The sequence below is a fragment of the Hyla sarda genome, chromosome 4 (genome assembly GCF_029499605.1).
Source record: "Hyla sarda isolate aHylSar1 chromosome 4, aHylSar1.hap1, whole genome shotgun sequence".
Classification (NCBI taxonomy): Eukaryota; Metazoa; Chordata; class Amphibia; order Anura; family Hylidae; genus Hyla; species Hyla sarda.
Window position 1 is genome coordinate 289,510,424 of NC_079192.1, and position 25,964 is coordinate 289,536,387.

At 39.8% G+C, this 25,964-nt stretch overlaps 1 protein-coding gene across 1 annotated transcript in view; it reads right to left on the reverse strand.

The window, feature by feature from the left end:
- LOC130369339 (dynein axonemal heavy chain 3-like) overlaps positions 1-25,964 on the reverse strand; it is a 919,716-nt gene that overhangs the window by 194,301 nt on the left and 699,451 nt on the right. Inside the window, exons 42-43 of the mRNA XM_056574479.1 lie at positions 21,330-21,508; positions 14,696-14,954 (exon numbers count right to left, since the gene is read on the reverse strand). Coding sequence (XP_056430454.1) covers positions 14,696-14,954; positions 21,330-21,508 — 438 coding nt within the window. The remainder of the gene's footprint in view (positions 1-14,695; positions 14,955-21,329; positions 21,509-25,964) is intronic.

The following is a 25,964-nucleotide window of genomic DNA, read 5'->3' on the forward strand; positions in this document are numbered from 1 at the left end:
CAGGCTGTGATGGTTAATTCCTTAATATGTCTTTATAACTGCCTTTGCTTTTTTATTATTATTCTGAACATTAAAAACCCTACAAAGACTTAGTAATTGCAAATAAAATTGTGGCTGCCTGACAGTCAAAGGGGAGCTAAGGAGCTTACTGTGTATTGAATCTGAAAATACAACTGTAAGCTCCCTCTAGTGGTGGCTGCAAGTAGTCAGAATTGGCACCTGTAGCTTTGTTTTAGTAAAATGGGACCATATTTATTATAAAGAAATGTACACCGACTTTCTTTTTCATTTATTAATACATACATAAATTACATATTTGAACATATCTTTATTGTACAAACCCTTCAAACCCTTGCTATTGTGGGAGAAGCGAGCAAGAAAATGCATTGCAAAACATAAAAATGTCTTTTGTTTGTCTCTGAGAGTTAGCTATCCAGGGATAAAAGTTCTAATGGAGAGTTCCTTATTTCCCATCTCCTTTCCCTCTTAAAAAATAAAAAATAAGAATACCCTTCTCCAATTGTTAGAATGTTATACAGCATACAGTTCTAGTAACTAGTAACAAGAATTACTTTTCTCTTCCTCCCCAATCCCTTTGTATGCACTATATGCCTCAGAATACAAACTTTTAGATATGCACTTAAAGGGAATCAGCCAGCTCTATATTATGCTCATAGCTCAGAGAAGTCAGCACCAAGCTGAAAAATGCATTAGCAGGTAAGAAAAAATAAAAGACAAAATATGCTTTGGTGGGAATGGGTGAACATAATGTCATAACAAATGCAGGGTGCAAAGCGAAAGAAACATTACTAACATTACTAATATAATGTTATTAGTCATAATGCAGAGATCTCTTCATATCAACTCTGATCTCTTCCGTGTAGCTGTGACATCCAGTCACACTGTCTGAATGAAAAGCTCCTTTCCCTGCCCCCCCCCTCCTCTCCTGTTTACTTAGGACAATACCATTGATGTGAAGAGGGGGAGCTCATTAGATTTTAAGGCATCAGGAAGCCTTTCTCAGATACAACAGCAGTGAGCCTGTTCTAAATTAAACTACTGTCAGAAAGACTTCTGTCTTAAAATCCAATTAACAGTAATATGAGCTCCCCTCTTTATATTACTGGTCTTGTCCTAAGCAGACAGGAGGTGGGGGGGGGGGGGAGAAACAGAGCTCGGAATGTGACATGATGTCACAGCTATGGGGAGAAAGCAGAGCTGGTATGGAGAGATTTGTGCACTTTGTTTAACCCCTTAATGACCACAGACGTAAATGTACGTCCTGGTTTGGTACATTTACGTCCTGTGTATGACCGCGAGCATCGGAAGGGTGCTCGCGTCATACACGGCAGGTTCTGGCTGCTAGCAGCAGCCGGGGACCCACCCGTAATGGCCGACATCAGCGATCGCGCGGATGTCCGCCATTAACCCATCAGATGCAGTGATCAATACAGATCATGGCATCTGCGGAATTGGGGTACTTTGATTGGATGATCGGATCGCCCGCAGCGCTGCCGCGGCGATCCGATCATCCAGCGCCTGGCTCCGGCCGTCTCCCGGGGTCTTCTGCTCTGGTCTGAGATCGAGCAGACCCGAGCAGAAGATCACCAATAATACTGATGAGTGCTGTGTTCTATACATAGCACTAAACAGTATTAGCAATCAAAAAATTTAAAAAATAGTTGAAAAATGTAAAAATAAAAAGTAAAAAAAAGTGAAAAATCCCCTCCCCCAATAAAAATGAAAATTGTCAGTTTTTCCCATTTTACCCCCAAAAAGCGTAAATTTTTTTTTAAATAAACATATTTAGTATTGCCGCATGCGTAAATGTCGGAACTATCAAAATATAGTGTTAATGATCCCGTACGGGGAATGGCGTAAACGTAAAAAAAATTTAAAAAAAAGTCCAAACATTTCACATTTTATTTTAAAAAAATTAATAAAAAATTATTTAAAAGTATTATATATGCAAATGTGGTATGTAAAAAATTTACAGAGGAAGGCGCAAAAAATGAGCCCTCATACCGCCCTATATACGGAAAAATGAAAAAGTTATAGGCAGTCAAAATAGGGCGATTTTAGATCACTGATTTTGTACAAAAAGTTTAAGATTTTTTTTTAAGCGGTACAAAAATATAAAAGTATCTAGCCATGGGTATCATTTTAATCGTATTGACCCATAGAATAAAGAACACCTATCATTTTTACCGTAAAGTGTATAGTGTGAAAACAAAACCCTCCAAAATGTGCAAAATGTTGGTTCTCATTTAAATTTCCTCCCTAAAAAAATTTTTTTTGGGGTCCTTCATACATTTTATGGTAAAATGAGGGATTTTATTACAAAGTACAATTGGTCACGCAAAAAATAAGCCCTTATATGGGTCTTTAGATGGAAATATAAAAGAGTTATGGGTTTTAGAAGGCAAGGAGGAAAAAAAAATGCAAAAGTAAAATTGGCCTGGTCCTTAAGGTGAAAATGGGCTTGATCATTAAGGGGTTAACACCATTATATTAGTAAGTTGCTTCTTTTGCTGGACAATCCCTTTAAATTGGCATTGTACACTTTAGGCATTTATCCCATTGACGACTTGATATGAGACTGGGCAACCCCATTAGCATACATACTTACATGTTAAGCAAACTGTCTGGAAATAATTCAACACAGTTAGGATAACAACACTGTTAGTTGCTTAAAAAAGCTCAATTTCCTGTAGTGTGTAAGCTGAAGTTGAATACAAAAAATTTAAATCTAGTCATTTAAGGATTTCATCTTAAGTAAAACAGGAAACGGTTGAATATAGTCCTTTATGCCTAGAGCTGAAGTATTCACTCTTTAAAACTTAAAATTATAGTAACAAACTAGATCTTATTTAATAAATGCAAATTACTTGACAGACAACAAGTCTTAGGTTAAGCATTGTGCTAATTCTAACTCGTATTATAGTGCAGCTACAGGAACACTTGCAGAAATTATAGTGTAGTCACACATGAAACACTCTGGGTATAAACAAGTCAGAACTGTCCTGCTATGGATTAGACAACTCTGAACTTTTTCTTTATTATTTGAAAATCCAATACTAACTGTGTTAAGTGTATCTACCCTTATTAAGCAGTCACCTAAAATCTATAATTCACTGAAACATTAAGTAATTGCCATTTATTTCCAAACTATTCAATTGCTCAAGACCAGCTGTGAATCCAGCAAAGTATTTCTATGGAAAGCAGCATTTGTTATCAGTGTCTCTGCATGGGTGTGGGTTCAATGCAATAAGCAAAAAAAATAAAAAAAGGAAAAACTACAATGCAATTATATTAGAAATGTAAACCAGGGGGGCATTTAATAATAATAATAATAATGATAATAATAATAATGTAATGTATACACTGAGGAAATGCAGCTCTCGGCTAGATAAGAACTTGGGAAGGTAGAGCCGTTGATACAAACAAACAACTTCAAGTGTGTAAAATAGTCTGTAGCATCACTTATAGTCTGTAGCATCACCAATAGGTTGCTAGACATCTTATCCCCTATCCAAACCACAACCCCTCGCGATCTGCGTGCGGACACCTGGCATTCTGAACATTATGTTCAGATTCTACCCTTCTATTGGGGTGGTCTTTTCAAAGAGAATGGTTACTGTGCACAATGTGTTGGTGGGTCAAAAATCCGTCACAGAAAATCTGGTCTGAATAAGGGGGTGGTCTTCACAATTGGATGATTTTTTTGAACATGTTTCGATATAGAACTCACATTAGTAGAACTAGAACAGAATTCCACCCCTTTGTTTTCCCCACCAAACTGGACAACATTACTGCACCCATCAGCGGTTACTGTGGCTGTTATTTCTCCTTCTGCATGTTCCCTTTAAAATTAAAAGTTTAATCACTTTAAAAAAATCCTAATAATCTTTCTATTGAATGTTATCTTATTTCTTTAAGATATCTGTCCATCTTCCCCCCCCTTTATTCTGATTTTTGCAGCATAGAAATGAAATGAGATGAAAGTTGCTTTTACAATGACTCTACAAGTTTAATAGGAAAAGGGCCCATTACATTGTAAATTGGGAAGAGACAGTAATTACAACCGTGTTTGTTTAGATATTTCAAAAAAGTCTTAAAGATGTTATTTTATATGATGGTGACAGATCTGCTTTCAGTATTTCTCCAGTAAACTATAGAAGCATCGTAAACATTTGTGTGGATTTTTGGCAGATAACATTTCTCAGAATTTAAGGAAACTCGCCCTCGTGTTAACAGAATCTGAATGGAAGCAATAATGTTCCAGACTATATCTGCAGTTTCAGAGATTACATTTATGAGCCAGGACAATCATTCATATAAAATGGATTGAGAAAAACAAAATAATTCAACTTGATGACCTTTCAGAGCTTAATCCTTACAGTATTATTTCATAAATAGCATTTGTTATTTGCATGAATAATTTCCTACAGCAATTACTTTATTAAAATGTATTGGCCATATGTTCATGCCCTTTCCTCTGGTTCAGATAACTGCAGCTTCACTCTGCACATACATTAATCTGTCATTCTTCCATTGTGAACAATAATAATAATTAAAAAAAACCAGTAAAATAATATATAAAAAATGCTTTTTAGCCCCTACAGCTTAAGCTGACCTAACCAAGGAGGAAGGCTTACGATCTACTGTGTGGTTGACCCCTGAAGTGGTGTAGGTTGAGTGCAGCATGTAAGTAGCTAGTCTGAGTTTCCTGCTGGGGTTGAGAGGACAAAGTCAACCAATTATCAAAAAACCTGTAGGAGATACACAGTGGTGTGCTCAAATCCTGGGAAGGCCTAATTAGGTCCTGATTTGGAGGTGAGGGGGTATCATTAGTCCATGTTGGCAAGTAGATTGCTTTAGTTAGATTTGGTGGTTGCAGGCTTGTAGAGTGACCTAAATGTTTAGGCCTGGCGTGTGGTCTAGTTAGTAACATAGAGACGGTAAAAAAAAAAAAGCCATCAAGTCCAGTTTGCAATTCCATATCTACTGTGTCAGAAGACAAAAAACCCTAAAAGGTGGACACCATGTATGAAGGGGATTATTCCATCCCATGTGGCAGTCAGAATAAATCCCTGGATTTAGGTAATTCAGATATAGTCTATTTCTAGAATATGTAGCCAACTAAGAAGTGAGCCCAGTACTTCAAAGGTCCAAACTCTTTCTTCTTATACCAATTGTTTAGTTATTTGTCCTCTCCCTAAATCTCTTATGTGCACACAATACAGGTAGTATTTGCTAACATAATTCATATCAGGTCCCCTCCCCCCCATACGTTTATGGCCTACCTCCCTAAAATAGTTTTTAAGGTACCTTAAACCCTTAACGACCATGGACGTATATTTACGTCCGTGGCCAGCTCCCACAATATAACACGCGGTCACGGTGACCGCGTGTCATATGGGGTCAGTCCTGGCATGACATGTGGTGACTGCGTGTCATATCGGGTCGGTCCCGGCATGTAACTGAAGTCGGGACCCGGGGCTAATAGCGCGTGGCAGCGATCGTGGTGCAGCATGCTATTAACTCTTTTGACGCGGCGTTCAAAGTTGAACGCTGCATCTAAAATTAAAGTAAAACCTTCCCGGCTGTTCAGTGGGGCTGATCGGGACCACCACTGTGAAAATGTGGTGTCCTGATCAGCTAGGTCACGAGATTCAGGCTTGAGCAATCGACCGCCAATAACACTGATCAATGCAAAGCTATGACTATGCAGTGAACAGTGCTGGCAATCAATGTATTGCATGTTGTAGCCCCTGCATGTAGTTATTATTTTTTCCAGAAGTACGACAAAATCAAACCTATATAAGTAGGGTACCATTTTAATTGTATAGACCTACAGAATAAAGATTAGGTGTCATTTTTACCGAAAAATTTACTGCATAGAAACGGAAGCCCCCAAAAGTTACAAAATTGTGTTTTTTCTTCAATTTCGTCCCACAATCATTTTTTTTCCGTTTCACTGTAGATTTTTGGGTAAAATTACTTATGTCACTGCAAAGTAGAATTGGTGGCGCAAAAAATAAGCCATCATATGGATTTTTAGGTGCAAAATTGAAAGGGTTATGATTTTTAAAAGTGAAGATGAAAAAATGAAAGTGCAAAAAGGAAAAACCCCTGGTCTTTAAGGGGTTAAACATGTGGCTTGGGTTGGGACAGGCCACAAGCATTGAGCTGAGCACAAAGAAAAGTGGGAAGTGTGTTAAAGTGGAGTCCCTGAGATTGGAATCCATAGGATCAAGAATAACCCCCTCCTCTCTTGCAGTGTTAACAGAAGATCTGAAAGTACGCCTTCATTAGAGTGGGTGTTGCCAATAGAAGGAGGTGTTCTTTTGTGCTATGTTTTGGTGGGACAAATTTTAAGGCCAGCTGCTGTCAGATCCCACTTTAAAGAAGGAACTGCAAGAGTGGGAGACAGTTGCCTGTTAGAATGCAAGAATTTTGAAGCTTATGTGGACTTGTGTGACGTAACATGAGCCTAGGAGGGCTCCTTTGTAAAAAGCAGGGACCTGAAACTGATTTGAACTATTGAGTTTTGTTATGCTTTTGTTAACTCCTTCATGACCCGGGGATTTTCCATTTTTTTCACTTTCGTTTTTTCCTCCTTACCTTAAAAAATTAATTGTGCAACAAAATTGAAGAAAAAACGCCATTTTGTAAATTTTGGGGGCTGCCGTTTCTACGCAGTACATTTTTCGGTAACAATGAAACCTTATCTTTATTCTGTAGGTCCATATGGTTAACCCCTTCACGACCCAGCCCATTTTCAGCTTCAGGACCTGGGCATTTTTTGAACATCTGACCACTGTTACTTTAAACATTAATAACTCTAAAATGCTTGGACTTATCATTCTGATTCCAAGATTGTTTTTTCGTGACATATTCTACTTTATGTTATTGGTAAAATTTCACTGATATTTGCATCATTTCTTTGTTTAAAAAAACTAAAAATGTCATGAAAACTTAGAAAATTTTGCATTTTTCTAACTTTGAAACTCTCTGCTTGTAAGGAAAATGGATATTCCAAATAAATTACATATTGATTCACATATACAATATGTCTACTTTATGTTTGCATCATAAAGTTGACATGTTTTTACTTTTGGAAGACACCAGAGGACTTCAAAGTTCAGCAGCAATTTTCCTCAAGATTTTCAAAATCGTACTTTTTCAGGGACCAGTTCAGGTTGGAAGTGGATTTTAAGGGTCTTCATATTAGAAATACCCCATAAATGACCCCATTATAAAAACTGCACCCCCCAAAGTATTCAAAATTACATTCAGTAAGTGTTTTAACCCTTTAGGTGTTTCACAGGAATAGCAGCAAAGTGAAGGAGAAAATTCAAAATCTTCATTTTTTACACTCGCATGTTCTTGTAGACCCAATTTTTGAATTTTTGCAAGGGGTAAAAAGGAGAACATTTTTACTTGTATTTGAAACCCAATTTTTCTCGAGTAAGCACATACCTCATATGTCTATGTAAAGTGTTCGGCGGGCGCAGTAGAGGGCTCAGAACGGAAGGAGCGACAATGGGATTTTGGAGAGTGAGTTTTTCTGAAAGGGTTTTTGGGGGGCATGTCACATTTAGGAAGCCCCTATGGTGCCATAACAGTGGACCCCCCAACATGTGACCCCATTTTGGAAACTACACCCCTCATGCAATTTAAAAAGGGGTTCAGTGAGCATTTACACCCCACTAGCGTTTGACAGATATTTGAAACAGTGGACTGTGCAAATGAAAAATTGCATTTTTCATTTTCACAGACCACTGTTCCAAAAATCTGTCAGACACCAGTGGGGTGTAAATGCTCACTGCAACCCTTATTAAATTCCATGAGGGGAGTAGTTTCCAAAATGGGGTCACATATGGATATTTATTGTTTTGCGTTTATGTCAGAACTGCTGTAACAATCAGCCGACCCTGTGCAAATCACCTCAAATGTACATGGCGCACTCTCCCTTCTGGGTCTTGTTGTGCGCCCCCAGAGCACTTTGCGCCCACATATGGGGTATCTCCATACTCGGGAGAAATTGCATTACAAATTTTAAGGGTCTTTTTTCCCTTTTACCTCTTGTGAAACTGAAAAGTATAGGGCAACACCAGTATGTCAGTGTAAAAAATTAAATTTTTATACACTAACATGCCGGTGTAGACCCCAACTTCACCTTTTCATAGGGGTTAAAGAAGAAAAAGCCCCCAAAATTTTAAGGCAATTTCTCCCGAGTATGGCGATACCACATATGTGTCCCAAAACTGTTGCCCTGAAATACGACAGGGCTCCAAATTGAGAGAGCACCATGTGCATTTGAGGACTAAATTAGGGATTTGAATAGGGGTGGACATAGGGGTATTCTACGCCAGTGATTCCCAAACAGGGTGCCTCCAGCTGTTGCAAAACTCCCAGCATGCCTGGACAGTCAATGGCTGTCCGGTAATACTGGGAGTTGTTGTTTTGCAACAGCTGGAGGCTCTGTTTTGGAAACAGTAGCGTATCAGACGTTTTTCATTTTTATTGGGGAGGGGAGGGGGCTGTTTAGGGGTATGTGTATATGTAGTGTTTTTTTACTTTTTATTTTAGGTTAGTGTAAGTGTAGTGTAGTGTTTTTAGGGTACAGTCACACGGGCAGAGGTTCACAGCAAGTTTGCCGCTGGGAGTTTGAGCTGCAGCGCAAAATTTGCGCCATCTCAAACTTGCAGCACTCACTGTAAACCTCCGCCCATGTGAGTGCACCCTGTACATTCACATTGGGGGGAGGGGGGGGGCAAACATTCAGCTGTTGCAAAACTACAACTCCGAGCATGCCCTTTGGCTGTCCGTGCATGCTGGGAGTTGTTGTTTTGCAACAGCTGGAGGCACACTGGTTGCGAAACACGGAGTTAGATAACAAACTGGTGTTTCGCAACCAGTGTGCCTTCAGCTGTTTCAAAAACTACAAATCTCAGCATGCAGTGACAGCAGAAGGGCATGCTGGTACTTGTGGTTATGCAACAGCTAGAGGCATACTTCTACAACTCCCAGCATGCCCTTTGGCTGTCCGTGCATGCTGGGGGTTGTAGTTATGCAACAGCTGAAGGCACACTGGTTGCAAAACACTTGAAAGTTTATTACTTAACTTAGTGTTTCCAAACCAGTGTGCCTCCATCTGTTGCAAAACTACAACTCCCAGCATGCATGGTCTTTCAGTGCATGCTGGGAGTTATAGTTTTGCAACAGCTGGAGGCACACGGGTTGTGAAACACTGAGTTAGGAAACGGACAATGTTTCCCAACTAGTGTGCCTCCAGTTGTTGCAAAACTACAACTCCCAGCATGCCCAGACTGCCCAGGCATGCTGGAAGTTGTAGTTAGGCAATATCTGAAGGATCAGATGTTGCCGAGCTACAACTTCCAGCATGCTTGAGCTGTCTGGTATGCTGGGAGTTGTAGTTTTGCAACATCTGAAGGTCCACAGTTTGGAGACCACTATATAATGGTCTCCAATCTGTGCTCTTCCAGATGTTACAGAACTACAATTCCCAGCATGCCTGGACAGACTGAGCACAGTGGTCTCCAAACTGTGGACCTCCAGATGTTGCAAAACTACAACTCCCAGCATGCACAGAAAGCAAAAGGCTGTCTGGGCATGCTGGGACTTGCAGTTTTGAAACTCCCAGAGGCAGCGGTGAGATCGCTTTATGGCGATTTCACTGCTGCCAATGAAGATGCCGCCCTGCTGCTGGAAACTCACCGCGGGGACGCACCACCGCCGGGACCGCCTGGAGGACACCGCTCGCGCCGGGACCGCTCGGGACACCGCATGGCCGGGTAAGTGACGCCGGGGGATGGGTAAGGGACACTTAGCAGAGTGGTGGGTGTCCCGATCCCCGTGATCGGGACTCACACACTGTGCTGCTAAGTATTCTCATAGCGAAATGCTGCTATTAGCTAGTCAGATTTGACTAGCTGATAACAGCGATCGTTGGGGTGGGGGATGAAACCCCCCCCCCCGTGGTCGCATGGTAAGATGGCTGGCTATCAGTGATAGCCACCATCTTACCAGGCGCTGCGGGATACCGCGAGTAGCGGCAAAAATGTTCATGACGTACCTGTATGTCATGGGTCGGGAACACCTTGCCACTCATGACGTACAGGTATGTCATAGGTCGGGAAAATGATACCATACTTATATAGGTTTGATTTTGTTGTACTTCTGGAAAAAAACATAACTACATGCAGGAAAATGTATACGTTTAAAATTGTCTTCTACTGAGCCCTGTAACTTTTTTATTTTTCTGCGTATGGGGCGGTATGAGGGCTAATTTTTTGCTCATTTTTTGCAACGTGATCTGCAAGTTTTTTGATCGCTTTTTATTAATTTTTTCATGACATAAAAAGTGACCAAAAATACGCTATTTTGTACTTTGGAATTTTTTTTGCACGTACGCCATTGACGTGCGTAATTAACTATATACTTTTATAATTCGGACATTTCTGCACGCGGCGATACCCTATATGTTTATTTTTATTCACACATTTTTTTTTTAAATGGGAAAAGCGGGGTGATTCAAACTTTTATTAGGGAAGGGGTTAAATTATCTTTATTAACTTTTGTTTCACTTTTTTTTTTGCAATGTTATAGCTCCCATAGGGACCTATAACACTGCACACACTGATCTTTTACATTGATCACTGGTTTCTCATAGGAAACCAGTGATCAATGATTCCGACGCTTGACTGCTCATGCCTGGATCTCAGGCACTGAGCAGTCATTCAGTGATCGGACATCGAGGAGGCAGGTAGGGACCCTCCGGCTGTCCTGTAAGCTGTTTGGGATGCTGCGATTTCGCCGCGGTCATCCCGAACAGCTCCCTGAGCTAACCGCATTAGTCTACTTTCACTTTAGATGCGGTGTTCAACTTTGAACACCGCGTCTAAAGGGTTAATAGCGCGCGGCACCATGATCAGTGCCGCACGCTATTAGCCACGGGTCCCGGAGCCGACCCATGACGTACATTTATGTTATGGGTCGGGAAAGGGTTAATGTTGTATTTCTAGAAGGTAAACTAAGCAGTCAACGTAACTACAGTCTACAGTATATTTACATGGGTTCTTAAATGGGTTCTTCGGCACTTAGACATCTTATCACCTATCCAAAGGTGGGGACCCCCGCTGGGGACCCCCGTGATCTTGCACGCAGCACTCCAGTTAAAATCAGTCCCCGGAGCATGTTTGCTCCGGGTCTGATTACCGGTGACCATGGGGCAGGCGGCGTGTGACGTCACGCCTCTGCCCCCGTGTGACGTCACGCTCCGTCCCTCAATGCAAGCCTATGGGAGGGGGTGTGACAGCGGTGGGACCCTCGCGATCAGGCATCTTATCCCCTGTCCTTTGGATAGGGGATAAGATGTCTAAGCGCCAGAGTACCTCTTTATAGAATGCATAACAATTGCTGAAATTATTGTGCAGATGTGCTCTAATCTTTTAATATACTCTTTTTTTATATAGTTTGTTTTATAGTTGTCGATCTCAGAAGCTAAACTATTAACCCCTTAAGGACTAAGCCATTTTGATCCTAAGGACCAGGTTAATTTTATTTTTGTGTTTTTCGTTTTCTCCTCCTCACCTTCTAAAATCCATAACTCTTTTATATTTCCATCCACAGACCCATATAAGGGCTTGTTTTTTGCATGACCAATTTTACTTTGTAATGAAACCTCTCATTTGACCATAAAATGTACGGCGAACCCAAAGAAACATTTTTTTAGGCAGGAAATTTAAATGAAAACCATAATTTTGCACACTTTGGAGGGTTTCTTTTTCACACTTTACACTCTGCGGTAAATTGACATGTGTTCTTTATTCTGTGGGTCAATACAATTAAAATGATACCCATGGCTAGATACTTTTCTATTTTTGTACCGCTTAAAAAAATCTCAAACTGTTTGTACAAAATCAGTAATATAAAATCGCTCTATTTTGACCACCTATAACTTTTTCATTTTTCCGTATATGGGGTGGTATGAGGGATCCTTTTTTGCGCCGTCATCTGTACTTTTTATTGATACCACATTTGCATATATAAAACTTTTAGATCACTTTTTAACAATTTTTGGGGGAATAAAATGTGACAAAAAAGCAACATTTTGGACTTTTTTTTTTTTTTTAGGTTTACACCGTTCACTGTACGGGATCATTAACATTATATTTTGATAGTTCTGACAATACAATAACAAATGTGTTTATAAAAAAAAAATTGTTTTTATTGGGGGAAAGGATTTTTCACTTTTTTTTTACTTTTTAGTTTTACATTTTTCACCAAATTTTTTTTTACACTTTTTATGTCCCCATAGGGGACTATCAATAGCAATCAGTTGATTGCTAATACTGTTCAGTGCTATGCATAGGACATAGCACTAATCAGTATTATCGGCTATCTTTGGCTCTGGTCTGCTCAATCTCAGAGCAGAAGACGCCGGGAGACGGCCGTAGGCAGGTGGAGGGACCTCCAGCCCTCATTACAGATGATCGGATCCCCGCGGCAGATCATCTATTTTAACATGCACATTTGCGCAGATGCCGTGATCTGTGTTGATCACGGCATCGAGGGGTTAATGGCGTACATCCGCACGATCGCTGATGTCGACCATTACGGCGGATCCCCGGCTGCTCAGAGCAGCCGAAACCTGCAGTGTATGACACGAGCACCACTCCGATGCTCACGGTCATACACAGGCCATAAATGTACCTCCAGGTGTACTAAGTACTGCCACACCAGGAGGTACATTTACGTCGTGGTCGTTAAGGGGTTAAACTGAACAGCTTAAGCTGGGAATTCCCAGCATGTCTTAACTGGGTTCTGTTCTTGCACTCCCAGGGAAACCCTTTAAGCATTGAACTTCTACTCATCCTTTTAAAATGAAAACAGTCAGGTAAAGATTGGAATGTATATCAATAGCACATTGTGGATAGGCACAATGATTTTATGTATTCTGTTCTGTAACAAAGAATTTAATATATAAATATTTATTTGTAGGTTTACTTGTTCTTTAACACTTTTTACTCAAAATACTTTACAAAGGTTTGCATTTGAATCACTGGAGGCTGACCAATCTTTTCAAATAAACATACTTCTTATGTTCTTTACATACTAATATGCCTCCATTGATTCCTGGTTCAATCATTTACATTCACCTTAGTTTAGGAAAACTAACAGCATGGGATGTATAATTATAGCTGCTATACACAATCCACTTCAAGATTTCTGAATTAAGAATTTTAAAGCTGTGCTTCAAAATGTTTTATTACTGTAAAAATGGGCTGCTAGAATTAAGAACCAGGCTTCCCTTATGGTGGTTATCTTTTATGGCTTCCAGTACTCATGTACCCCAAGACTTATGCTGAAACCAGCCAGCAATCAGGTAAGAAATGTATGCAAACATGTATTAATGTAAGTATCTATAGTATAATGTCAACTCACTAAAGGGTGTTTTTCACCTTCATAAATAATAATAGACTTAAAACTGAAACTGTTGGCTCCTTAAGAAATAATCTGGGTGCAATGATGGAGGAGGATGAGAAAAAGGTCAATCTATTAAATATCTTCCTCTCTGTATTTACTAAATCAACATCACATTACATGACTGGGTTAAAATAAATTCTCCAGCCTATCTCACCTGCTAAACCTAACAAGAAGTGCGGCACTGACTTAGAAACATTTGAATACACAAATCACCAGGCCCAGATGGCATCCATCCACAAGTCTGCAGGGACCATGTACCATGGTGCCAATATTCAAAAAGGGGTCAAAATGAGATCCTGAAAACTATAAGTCAACAGAACTTGCTTTGATTGGGTACCAGTTACAACTGGTGTCAGTACTGGGTCCACTTCTTTTCAATGTGTTTATTAATTAGAGGGATTACCAGATAATATTTGCAGATAACATTAACTGGGTAAGACAAAGGTGTCAGCAGAGGGCACTGTGGTCAGACAGAAAAAAACTACTCAACTTCTTATGTAGTATACAGCAGCTGATAAGTACTGGAAGTGTTAAGATTTTTTAAATGAAGTAATTTTCAAATCTATACAAAATAGAAGGTTGCAGCAGCACCCTTGGTCAAAAAATTTAGGGTCTTATTGCACTTTTTGATTAAAACGTGTCCTTCATCCACCTTGTGGAGGCGGCCTTACTTCAGATGGGACCCTAACATGCTAATTCCTTAATTTTCAAATTTGTTTAACTTTCTGGAGCCAGTTGATATGAAAAAAAAATCACGGGAGTATGCCTTTAATGTTTGGAGATATTAAGACATAGGGACTTAGGTTATAACAAAGTTTATTCCTTTGCCATTGTTAATACCAATTTAAAAAGGTACCCATAGACTTATTGTTGTACCCTACCCAAGACATTTTAATTACTGATCATTTTGTAAACAGGCAAAAATATAAGCATTGACCACTCATTTAGTAAAAAAAAAAAAAAAAACATTCTTATGGCCTGCCAAGAAAAAAAATCTATACTATTTGGAATAAAAATGAAATGTAAACAGGCTGAATAAAATATGTCAAAGAAGAAGAGCAATTTGTTCCCATCTATTTTGTGGTAGACACTTCAAACCTCAATGTAGGAGATAATTGTTTGTAATAGCCTAGGGTTATTTACATAAAATATACATAATAACATTGCATTTACATACATTTGAGCAGAAGTGGTCATCTAATCCTTTGAAGAAAGGTAATGTAGAAAGACGAAGAAGTTCACCCCAAGATTTATCCTTAAGCCACTCAGATGCAGGGTTGGGATAGGGTATCTCCAGTGTAACCCCACCGGTGAGAAGAAAGTGCCATTCATCATTACTGATCAAACCTTTATTCCTCTGTAAACCTACACAAAGCAGGACTGAAAACAGGAGCTTGTGTTTTTCAAACAGCGATCGGCAGACATGTTCATATATGCTGAAAAATGAAAAAGGGAAACATTTCTGTCAGTGATTGATGGTTGAACCTACCTACTAACCCTTGTACCCATAGGTTGCACCGCAGCTCAGGTCTCCTGTGCTTTCAACCTACCTCTTCTTCTGTCTTCTGTTTGCTTCTGTGACTAGAGCTCCGAGCAGGGCCTGCATGTTCAGTCAATCACTGGCCTCAACCGTGACCTTTCTAGGCCAGTGACTGGCTAAGTGGTCCTGTTCTGACTTCTTGTCTCAGAAGCAGTCAAAAGAGAGGAGCAGCTTGAACTGGTAGTAGCAAACAGGACCGGCAGGGGGTATTTTTTCCCTACAGCCCCGGCTTTATATAAAGTTTTTGAGGACACTGAAATAGTCCGTCCCTAAATCTTTTTTGAGCTTAAATACATTTTACATTTAAAAAAATACTGAAGCAAATGAGAATACTGCTTTTTATTCAATAAGGTTTTCCTTCTTTTTAATTACATTAGAAAAATAATAGTGTTTGTTAGAGAAACAACATTTGACAAATTATAAAGCTTTCTTCTCTAGATGCAGGAAAGACTGCCATTGAAGAGACAGTGTCCATGGGAACAATTTCTCTCATTAGACTTATTTTTACGCTTGAAAACACAAGAAAATGTGTTCAGCCTTTCAGTAGTTATTGGTAAGTAAAGCAGGAAGATGATATTGGGAGGCTGCCTCGACCATGAAAAGGCAGCTCTGGCAACAATCAAATACAAAACTAAAATTGAAAACAGTAAATGATGGGGATGAGTAGTGTTGAGCGCGAATATTCAAAATATACGATTTTTTACCGTGAATATCGGCACTTCGCAATTTCGCGAATATTTAGAATATAGGGATATATATTCGTAATGACGAATATTCTTTTTTTTTTTCATGTGAATTTCTGCAAATATTTCTGTGAATATTTATGCGAATATAGGCACTTCCAGACTGGACACTGATTCCTCCCTTCTTTTAGGTGAAATATAATTGCGCATGTGCACTATGCGAATTTCATTACGAATTTTTGCATGAAAAAAAAAGAACGAACATAGTGAATATGCAAATTTCGCAAACATAGGACGAATATTCGTCCAAATATTCACGAAATCCAGATGGGTGCAGATTCCACAACATATTGTATGCTCTTTATTGCCATATATTCACAGTCCAGCACAAACAGAGAAAAGTGCAAACTCACTATCTAATATCAGGCATTGGAACTCTTGGCCTCCACATACCTTGCGAAAGGGCATGGTTTACACCTTTACCCCTTAAGGACCGAATTTTGCCTTAAGGACCCAGCCAATTTTTGTTTTTGCGCTTTCGTATTTTCCTCCCCCCTTCAAAAAATCATAATGCTTTCAATTTTGCACCTACAGACCTACATAAAGGCTTGTTTGTTGTGTCACCAATTGTACTTCGTAATGAAATAAAAAAAAAACACACCATTTTGTTAATTTTTGTGAGCTTCCTATTCTATGCAGTGCCTTTTTTCGGTATAAATATCACCTTATCTTTATTCTTTAGGTCCATATAGTTACAAGGATACCCAATTTATGTAGGTTTTATTTTATTATACTACTTAAATAAATTAGAACTACATGCACCAAAATTAGTATGTTTAAAATTGTCATCTGCTGACCTCTATAACTTTTTAATTTTTCTGCATACGGGGCTATATGAGGGCTCATTTTTTGCGCTGTGATCTATAGTTTTTATTGGTACCATTTTTGTTTTGTTGGGACTTTTTGATCGCTTTTTTATACATTTTTTTTATGGTATATGAAGTGGCCAAAAATGCCACCGATCATGCGGTTTAACTAACCTTATATTTTAATAGTTTGGACATTTACACACGTGGCAATACCACATATGTTTATTTTTGCTTACATTATTTTATTTCAAAAAATTTGAAAAGGGGATGATTTTATTAGGGGAAGAGCTTATTCACATTTATTATTATAATTTTTTGTACACATTTTACTCTTTTTTTTAGCCCCTGTAGCGGGCTATACCATGCATTCTTGCGATTGCATACACTGTTCAATACTGAGCTTTGGCTCAACATTGAGAAGTGTTATTGGTACTCTGCTGTCTCCAGCCTGTGGAGGCTGGAGACAGCAGAGAACCGATCGAACAGCAAGGAGGCAAGTAAGGGCCCTCCCGCCGTCCTTTTAGCTGATGGGCATGGCGATTTCATCGCAATGGTTCTGATCAGCTCTGCTGAGCTGCCAGGATCATTTTACTTTCATTTTAGACACTGAAATCAACTTTGATTACGGTGCCTGAAAAGTTAATGGCGGGCATCGGCCCGATTGGCGATGCCCGGCGTTAACCCTGGGTCCCGGCTGCTGATAGCAGTCGGGACACACCGGGTTTGAAGTGCGCTCAGCTTGTGAGCACGCTTCAAACACCGGTAACGGGACACGTACAAGTACACCCTGTGTCCTTAACTGGTTGATGACCAAGGACGTGTATACACGTCCTTGTGCCATTAAGGGGATATGGCATGGGCTCCCAACTCGAGCCCGAGCCATACTGGCCGGCCCCCAGCCGATTCTTGTAGCTGAGGGCAGGTGTTAATAGCTGATATGCGGCAATCGCCACAGCCGGCTATTAACCTTTAGATCGCTGCTGTCAAAACTGACAACCCTGTAAACGCTCCCTGGTGGTCCAGTGGGGTGGATTGCTTTATCAATGGACCAGGCTTTATCAATGGAGCGCAGATCATACAGATCAATGTGGTTCTATGGAACCTCATTGATCTGTATGAGGAATCTAATGATTCCTCCTAAAAGTCCCCTAAGGGGACTAATAAAGTGTAAATAAAATGTTTAATAAAAGCTTAAAAAAACATACATTAACCCCTTCCTTATTAAAAGTTTAAAACACCCCCTTTTCCCAAATTCCATATAAAAATATAAAAACATAATAAAAATAAACATATGTGGTATTGCCACGTGCCTAAATGTCTGAACTATAAAAATATAATGTTAATTAAACTGCACGGTCAATGGTGTATATGTAAAAAAAATACCAAAGTTCCCATCAAAACGATCAAAAGTTCCAATCAAAACAAAAATGGTACCAATGAAAACTTCAGATTATGGTGCAAAAAATGAGCCCTCATACCACCCAGTATAGAGAAAAATAAAAAAGTTACGGGGGTAAGTACTCAGAAGAGGACAATTTTAAACATACTAATTTTGGTGCCTGTAGTTATAATTTTTTTAAAGTATTAAAATAAAGAAAAACCTATATAAATTGGGTATCCTTGTAACCGTATGGACTTACAGACTAAATATATGGTGTCATTTTTACTGAAAAAGGCACTACGTAGAATCGAAAGCCCCCAAAATTTACAAAATGGCTTTTTTTTTCCAATTTTGCCCCACAAATATTTTTTTTCTGGGTTCGCCTTAAATTTTGTGGTGAAACGAATGATGTCATTACAAAGTACAATTGGTGACAGAAAAAATAAGCCCTCATATGTGTCTGTAGGTGCTAAATTAAAAGCGTTATGATTTTTACAAGGTGATGAGGAAAAAAACTAAAGTGCAAAAACGGAATAAACCTGTCGTCCATAAAGGAGTTATCCAGGAAAATTTTATTTATATATATATATATATATATATATATATATATATATATATATATATATATCAACTGGCTCCAGAAAGTTAAACAGATTTGTAAATTACTTCTATTAAAAAATCTTAATCCTTTCATTACTTATGAGCTGCTGAAGTTGAGTTGTTCTTTTCTGTCTAATTGCTCTCTGATGACACGTGTCTTGGGAGCTGTCCAGAGTAGAAGCAAATTCCCATAGCAAACCTATTCTGCTCTGTGCAGTTCCTGAGACAAGCAGAGTTGTCAGCAGAGAGCACTGTTTCCAGACAAATAAGAACAACTCAACTTCAGCAGCTGATAATTATTGGAAGGATTAAGATTTTTTTTTTATAGAAGTATTTTAAAAATCTGTTTAACTTACTGGAGCCAGTTGATCTAAAAAAAAAAAAAAAAAAAAAAGTTTTTTCCTGGAATACCCCTTTAAGGTGTTAAGTATCCGGTCACCCGGTGTCCTGAACAGGTTAAAATCAGTTGGGGACCTTGCACTTGTCTTTGTTTGTTCCATACTGTAAATATCTTGCAATAAAGAGCCTATGTTTTAGCATCTGCTCACACAGCTTGACTCGACAGCTTCTTATAGCTAACACTTTGATGTGTGTCATGCCAGTCGGAGAGATCTTGCAGGGAGCTGGTTAACCAGGTCACCTGGTGAGCTGGATGTTTAGCCCTTGATGCCTAGAGAATGCTGGTTGTTAAAGGTAAGACACATATAGCAGTCTTATTATTTAAACTTAAAGCAAATTTCTATTCATTTTGTAAGTCTTTTTTTAAGGCAAAATGGTTAGAAACAGGAAACATTTTCTGTTATAAGTACAATAGTTGAATCAATGAATAATGTTTACACCTATAATTAATCCTGTAATTCTGCCAGGTATAATGGGATTATAGATGAGTTCTTTGTTTAATGTGTGACATCGCTATTAGGGATGGACCGATATCGATTTTTTAGGGCCAATACCGATAATCTGTGGAGGTTAGGGCCGATAGTCGATAACTTATACCGATATTCCGCCAGAGACCGCCGCCGCCACCCGCTTCTCTCCCCCTGCCTGTCCAACCCCCGCCATTGCGACTGCACCCCCCACCGCACCACCCCGGCCAGAGACCGCCGCCGCCGCTGCCCCATTGCCTCCCCCATCCTCAGTTTTTTAATTACCTGTTCCCGGGGCCCGGGTCCACGCTACAACTGGCTCCGGTGGCGTCCTGAGCTGTCACTGTGCGCACTGACGGTGACGTCGCGTTGAGGACATCACTCGTCATTACGCAGCGCACAGCGTAACACAGGACGCAGCAGGAGCCAGAGGTAGCAAGGACCCTGGCCCCTGGGAATAGGTAATTATAAAACCGGGGATGGGGGAGGCAATGGGGCGGCGGCGGTCTCTGGCTGTGGTGGTGCGGTGGGGGGTGCGGTGGGGGGTGCGGTGGGGGGTGCGGTGGGGGGTGTGGTGGCTGGTGCGGCTCAGTGCGGTGGGGGCGGTGCAGGTGGTGGGACATTATTGGATTATCGGCTAGGCAATTACTGATAACGCCCAAAATCGTCAATATCGGACAATAATATCGGGCAAACCGATAAACGGTTGATCCCTAATTGCTATAATATCATAAGCAAAGACCCTGTTTTAGTTTGACACTCCTTCAAATGGAGTAACGTGTTGTCTGGATGACATAGAAGTCATTTACTACAAGATGGTCGAGATGCAGAGTGGCGCTTTACCTTCTACAGATAACATGTGACTTCAACTCCATTGCGCAGAGACGAAAATTTGCATATGAATGGACCACAGGTTTTTCAGTTTTTGCACTTTAATTTTTTCCTCATCCCCTTCTAAAAATCATAACGCTTTCAATTTTGCACCTACAGACTCATATGAGGGCTTATTATTTGCAACACCAATTGTACTTTCTATTGACATCTATCATTTCCTAACAAAATTTACGGCGAACCCAGAAAAAAAAGATTTGTGGGGCAAAATTGAAAAAAAAATAACTTCATTTTGTAATTTTTGGGGGCTTGCGATTCTACCCAGTGCACTTTTCAGTAAATAATGACACCATATCTTTATTCTGTAGGCCCATTACAATGATAACCAATTTATATAGGTTTTCTTTATTTTACTACTTTAAAAAATTGTTTTTACTTCATGCACCAAAATTAGTATGTTTAAAATTGTTCTCTTCTGACCACTATTACATTTTTTTATTTTTCCGTATACTGGGCGGTTTGAGGCCTCTGAGGTCATGATCTGAAGTTTTGATCAGTATCATTTTGGACTTTGGAATTTTTTTACGTGTACGCCATTGACCGTGCGGTTTAAATAACCTTACATTTTTATATTTTGGACATTTACGGATGAAGCGATACCACACATGTTTATTTTTATTATGTTTATATATTTTTATATGGAATTTGGGAAAAGGGGGGTGATTTAAACTTTCAAAAAGGAAGGGGTTAATGTGTGTGTTTTCAAACTTTTTTTTACGTTTTTTTTTACACTTTTAGTCCTCTTAGGGGACTTTTAGGAAGAATCATCTGATTCCTCATGCAGATCAATGTGATTCCATAGAACCACATTGATCTATGTGCTCTGCGCTCGATTGATAAAACCATACCGCGTTAACAGCACGAGGCCATACACTTCCTTGGTTGTTAACCAGTTAAGTCAATTTATTTATTTTTAGAGAGCCCTTGGTTTCTTGGCATGTTACATATGAAAAGGGGTTGAGTAGAAAAAAACATACATACCTGTTTGTAAAGAAGTCATTGAGTTTTGTTATCCTTTCCTGGAGATTTGAAGATGTTACACTTTTCTTTATAGCATTGATGTACAGGTTTATAAACCAAGCCAAAGAATACTGATACATAGCGTCAATATAAGCCAGGTCAGAGATGACAAAGAATATGGCACTGGAATGGTTAGCAACCTGTAAGGAAAAAAATGTAACCTAGTTACAATTTTTGCTCTGCAATAGCTAGTTTACACAGAGAGGGGAATTTATCAATGGTGCTGTAGGTGAACCATTTTTTACATTGTTTATTTGTGCAGTGGTAATGTCTATGTGCACCAAATTTATTAAGTGGTTGCATGGCATGTGCTAAATATGGTGCTAGTACTTTAAAAAAAAAATTTATTACATCTCAGTACACTCCTTTGGTTCCTTCTCTGCAATTTTTTCGAGAGCTTTTTGATTGGGACCACTGTGGGGTAATGGCAGGGTTACCTAATCAGCTGGAATGACAGCCAGAGATCACTTACCCACCTCTATGCTATCTGATCGTTGTTCCAAGAGAAGAGGCCTGTATGAATGGAACACCAATAACACTGATCAATGTTATGCCTATGGCACAGCATTGAATAGTCTATCAAATCAAATGGTTGCATGCAATGGTGTCAACATAAAGTCCAGGATTACTGATTTTTGGCCACTTCATATACCAAAAATAAAAAGCAAAAATGGTACTGATATGAGGTTAAAGTATGGTATTAAAAACTTATATGGGTAAAAAATTTACAATTTTAAGTCTACAAATTTTCTTATAAAAAGTTATAATTTTGAAAAATAAAAAAATAAAACAAAACCTATTGGGTATTGTTGTAATCGTATTCGCCTACATAATAAAGATATCATGTCATATTAACCATTAAGTGCACTATGTAGAAACGGAACTCCCCAAAAGTTGCAAAAGTAATAAAGAAGACTAAATGCTTTTTCTCATACTTTTCCACCTAAAATTACAATGAACTTCAATAGTACATGAAGCTCAAAATGTCATCAAATATAGAGTATCCAATGAAATCAATTAAAATTTTATCTAAGGTATATTTTTACCTTTGCAGTTTATATATTAAATAAATTACTTTAAACGTTAGGTTATTTGTACATACATTATTACAGTATCTAGGACATTCTGTATTATGCCCTAAAACTGAATTCACAATTCTTCAGGTTTCAGGAAAATTCCCTAGCATTACCAGCACATACTCACTCTAGTATTTTGCATTATGGGAAGTAGCATTGACAATAATCTGCTATTGTGAATCTTGATCAGAATAAGATACATCATTTAACATTTTATATTATAAATGTATTGCTAAGCTTACTCAACTTCTATGGTTCATTATGATCATATACAGTTGTGGTAGCCTGGGGATGTAGGGTATGGGGAGTGTAGCTGTGCGGGTATTAAAGGGTGCTTGTTAACCCTTGCTATTCGTCACGCCAGGGTGAGGGCTCCTCAATAAAGTTTTTCCTACTGCCGCCCTTCCCAGGAACGATAGAGAGGTAGATGATAATAGGTTTGAGGTAGTGAGTAATAATGGATTGTCCACAACCGGAAAGCTTCTGTAAACAGCGTTAACTTTACTGAAGATTTTCGGTACACTTCATTAACATAACAGTCTCTTATCAATACAACAGCTTTCTTTTGGAGATTGATAATGGTTGAGACTTTAGCTTTAAAAGTCTTTAGTCTATTCTGTTCCACTGGATTTAGGGGAATTAGTTGCGGTCCAGTAGTCACGCTAGCATTAGCAGGGATTAGAGTAAAGCTCACGATTTTTGGTTCTGCTGAGGCCGTAGGTTTTGAGGCCTAGCGTGTCTTTGAAAGTTGTGTAGCACACCGTCCTGTTAGTCCAGCATCCACGAGAGCAGCAACCCAAGAGAGTGATAATTGGACGCAGCTCCCTTATATGGGCAGGGGCTGGACTAACGCTAATTGGTCCAAACGGATGTCAATCACCTTTACAGAGATTTGTGGGTAACACGTGACCCAAGGACCTCCTAAGGTCCTGCAACATACCATAGAGGTTATTTGCATGGTCACATGACCGAAGGTCCTGCGACGCTGAACAAGGTAAGTACTACACATTTCTATACATTTTATACAATATAGATATAATTATTAATATATTCATTTATTAATACTAAAGTTAAACTTAAGGAGAGGCAACTAGGGGCTGTTCCACCTGAGGAACCCTACCTGAACGTAGTTACTCTGACTTTGGGGACCTCTACACTAGGTACTGGATGCAATACGGTATCGGGACACCACACAGTAAAATGGATTTTTATCAACAGATATATTTTATACATTTAGGCATCATAGCTTCTGTTTATGAGTAAAAGCCATGACGCTGTGACAAAATCAGTTTTTCTGACATATCTAAATTAACATTGATGGACCCTGTTATGGAACCTTTAGGCTATGTTCACATGGCAGCAATGAATTGCCCATTAACTTCAATTGAATTTCTGCAGGGCAAAATTCTGCAGCAGAAATTCTGCTGTGTAAATGGGACAGCGGAATGCCATTGAAGTGTATTGACTATAAATAATGCAGAATTTTCCTGTGGAACTCTATGCAAAATTCCATGCAGAAATTCTGTCACATGAACAAAGCCTTAGGCCATGTTCACATGGCAGAAATTACACGTCAGCATCAATGTCACGTCCGCATTCATTTTGGCGTCAATTCTGCATCTGTCCAGCATTTTGCGTGATTTCACAGCACAGTTAACCCCTTAAGGCCCCAAGGCGTATGGGTACACCCTGGCTCCCTGGTACTTAAAGGGGTACTCCGGTGCTTACACATCTAATCCCCTATCCAAAGGATAGGGGATAAGATGCCTGATCGCGGGAGTCCCGCAGCTGGGGACGCCCGCGATCATGTACCACAATACCTACTTGGGGAATAAATCCCCTCAGGATAAACCCTGACTAGAAATCCCCCATAAAATATAGCTTTTAATTATGCTCATTAAAATAGTGTCCAAACTAGTATGTTGCACATTTATTGCATCTAAATGGCAGTTGTGTTTAAAATTATCAGCACTGTATCCAGTTAAATCCTATAATATCATGAAAATGTCTGCCATGCAGACTATTAGTTTGTCATTACTATCTAGTGTACCCCGGTGCCGTGCTGCAGCTTGGGCACTCGGTGTACTAACTAGGAAAGGTCTCTGGTACAGTCTGTTGTTAAAACATTAATCCTCTCTTCTAAACGTTTTCGCCATTCTGAATGGCTTTCTCAAAGAAATGAGGCATCATGCACACGGCACCCCGTTTGTAATCAGTCCCCGGAGCATGTTCGCTCCGGGTCTGATTACGGTCGACCGCAGAGCCGGCGGCGTGTGACGTCACGCCCCCGCCCCCGTGTGACGTCACGCTCCGCCCCTCAATGCAAGCATTGATAGGGAAGGGAGTGAGATTGAGAGAGCATGCAACTTTGGGTGTAGTACACAGCGACTGTGTGAAGCAGCACTGGTGTGTACTGCTGGTGTTGTACACAAATACTTTTTTTGAAGTACTGGAGCGCATTGTCCTCCCCTCATAAGTGCATACCACATAAGTACATCTAAGTGGTGTACTATTTTGTTCCTGTTAAAATCTCAAGGGCCTAGATACTGTGAAAGGCCAGGCAAAAGTACACACTGGCTGGTCTTGTACACAAATACTTTTTTAAGTGTGCTGGAGCTCATTGTCCTCCCCTCATAAGTGCATACCACATACGTAATTCTAAGTGGTGTACTATTTTGTTCCTGTTGAAGTCTTAAGGGCCTAGTTACTGTAAAAGACCAGCCAAAAGTACACACCTGCCCAAAAGTACACACCTGCTGGTGTTGTGGACAAATACTGTTTAAAGCGTACTGGAGTGCATTGAACACCCATCATAAGTGCATACCACATAAGTACATCTAAGTGGTGTACTATTTTGTTCCTGTTAAAGTCTCAAGGGCCTAGATATTGTGAAAGGCCAGGCAAAATTACACACCGGCTGGTGTTGCACACAAATACTTTTTAAAGTGTGCTGGAGTTCATTGTCCTCCCCTCATAAGTGCATACCACATACGTACATCTAAGTTTTGTATCATTTTGTTCCTGTTAAAGTCTTAAGGACCTAGTTACTGTGAAAGTCCATCCAAAAGTACACACCTGCTGCTGTTTTAGACAAATACTGTTTTAAGCGTAGTGAAGCGTATTGCACTCCCCTCGTGTCAGGCAGAGAAGTGCCAGGACGTGCACAGAGGAGTGGCAGAGGCCTAAATTCATCAGACGCAGGTAGAGGTTGCAGCAGATTAGGGGTGAGTGGCAACAAGAGTCGCAGCAAGAGGCCAGAGCTCCCGGTATCAGCTAGCGGTCGTGTCTCGACCAGCAACCCATCTGCTGTCATTGACTGGTTAACTCGGTCATCCACTTCATCACAAGTGACATCTGACACCCCCAGTCAACAGTCAGTGGGTTCCTCAGACACAACCATCAGTTGGGATGGCCCGTGAGCAGTCCCTGTCCTCCAATTGCCTCTGTCCTATGCTGTTCCCTCCCCGACAGAAGTATCTTATGCTGTGGGTTCAGCTCCACTGTTTAGTCAGGACGATCT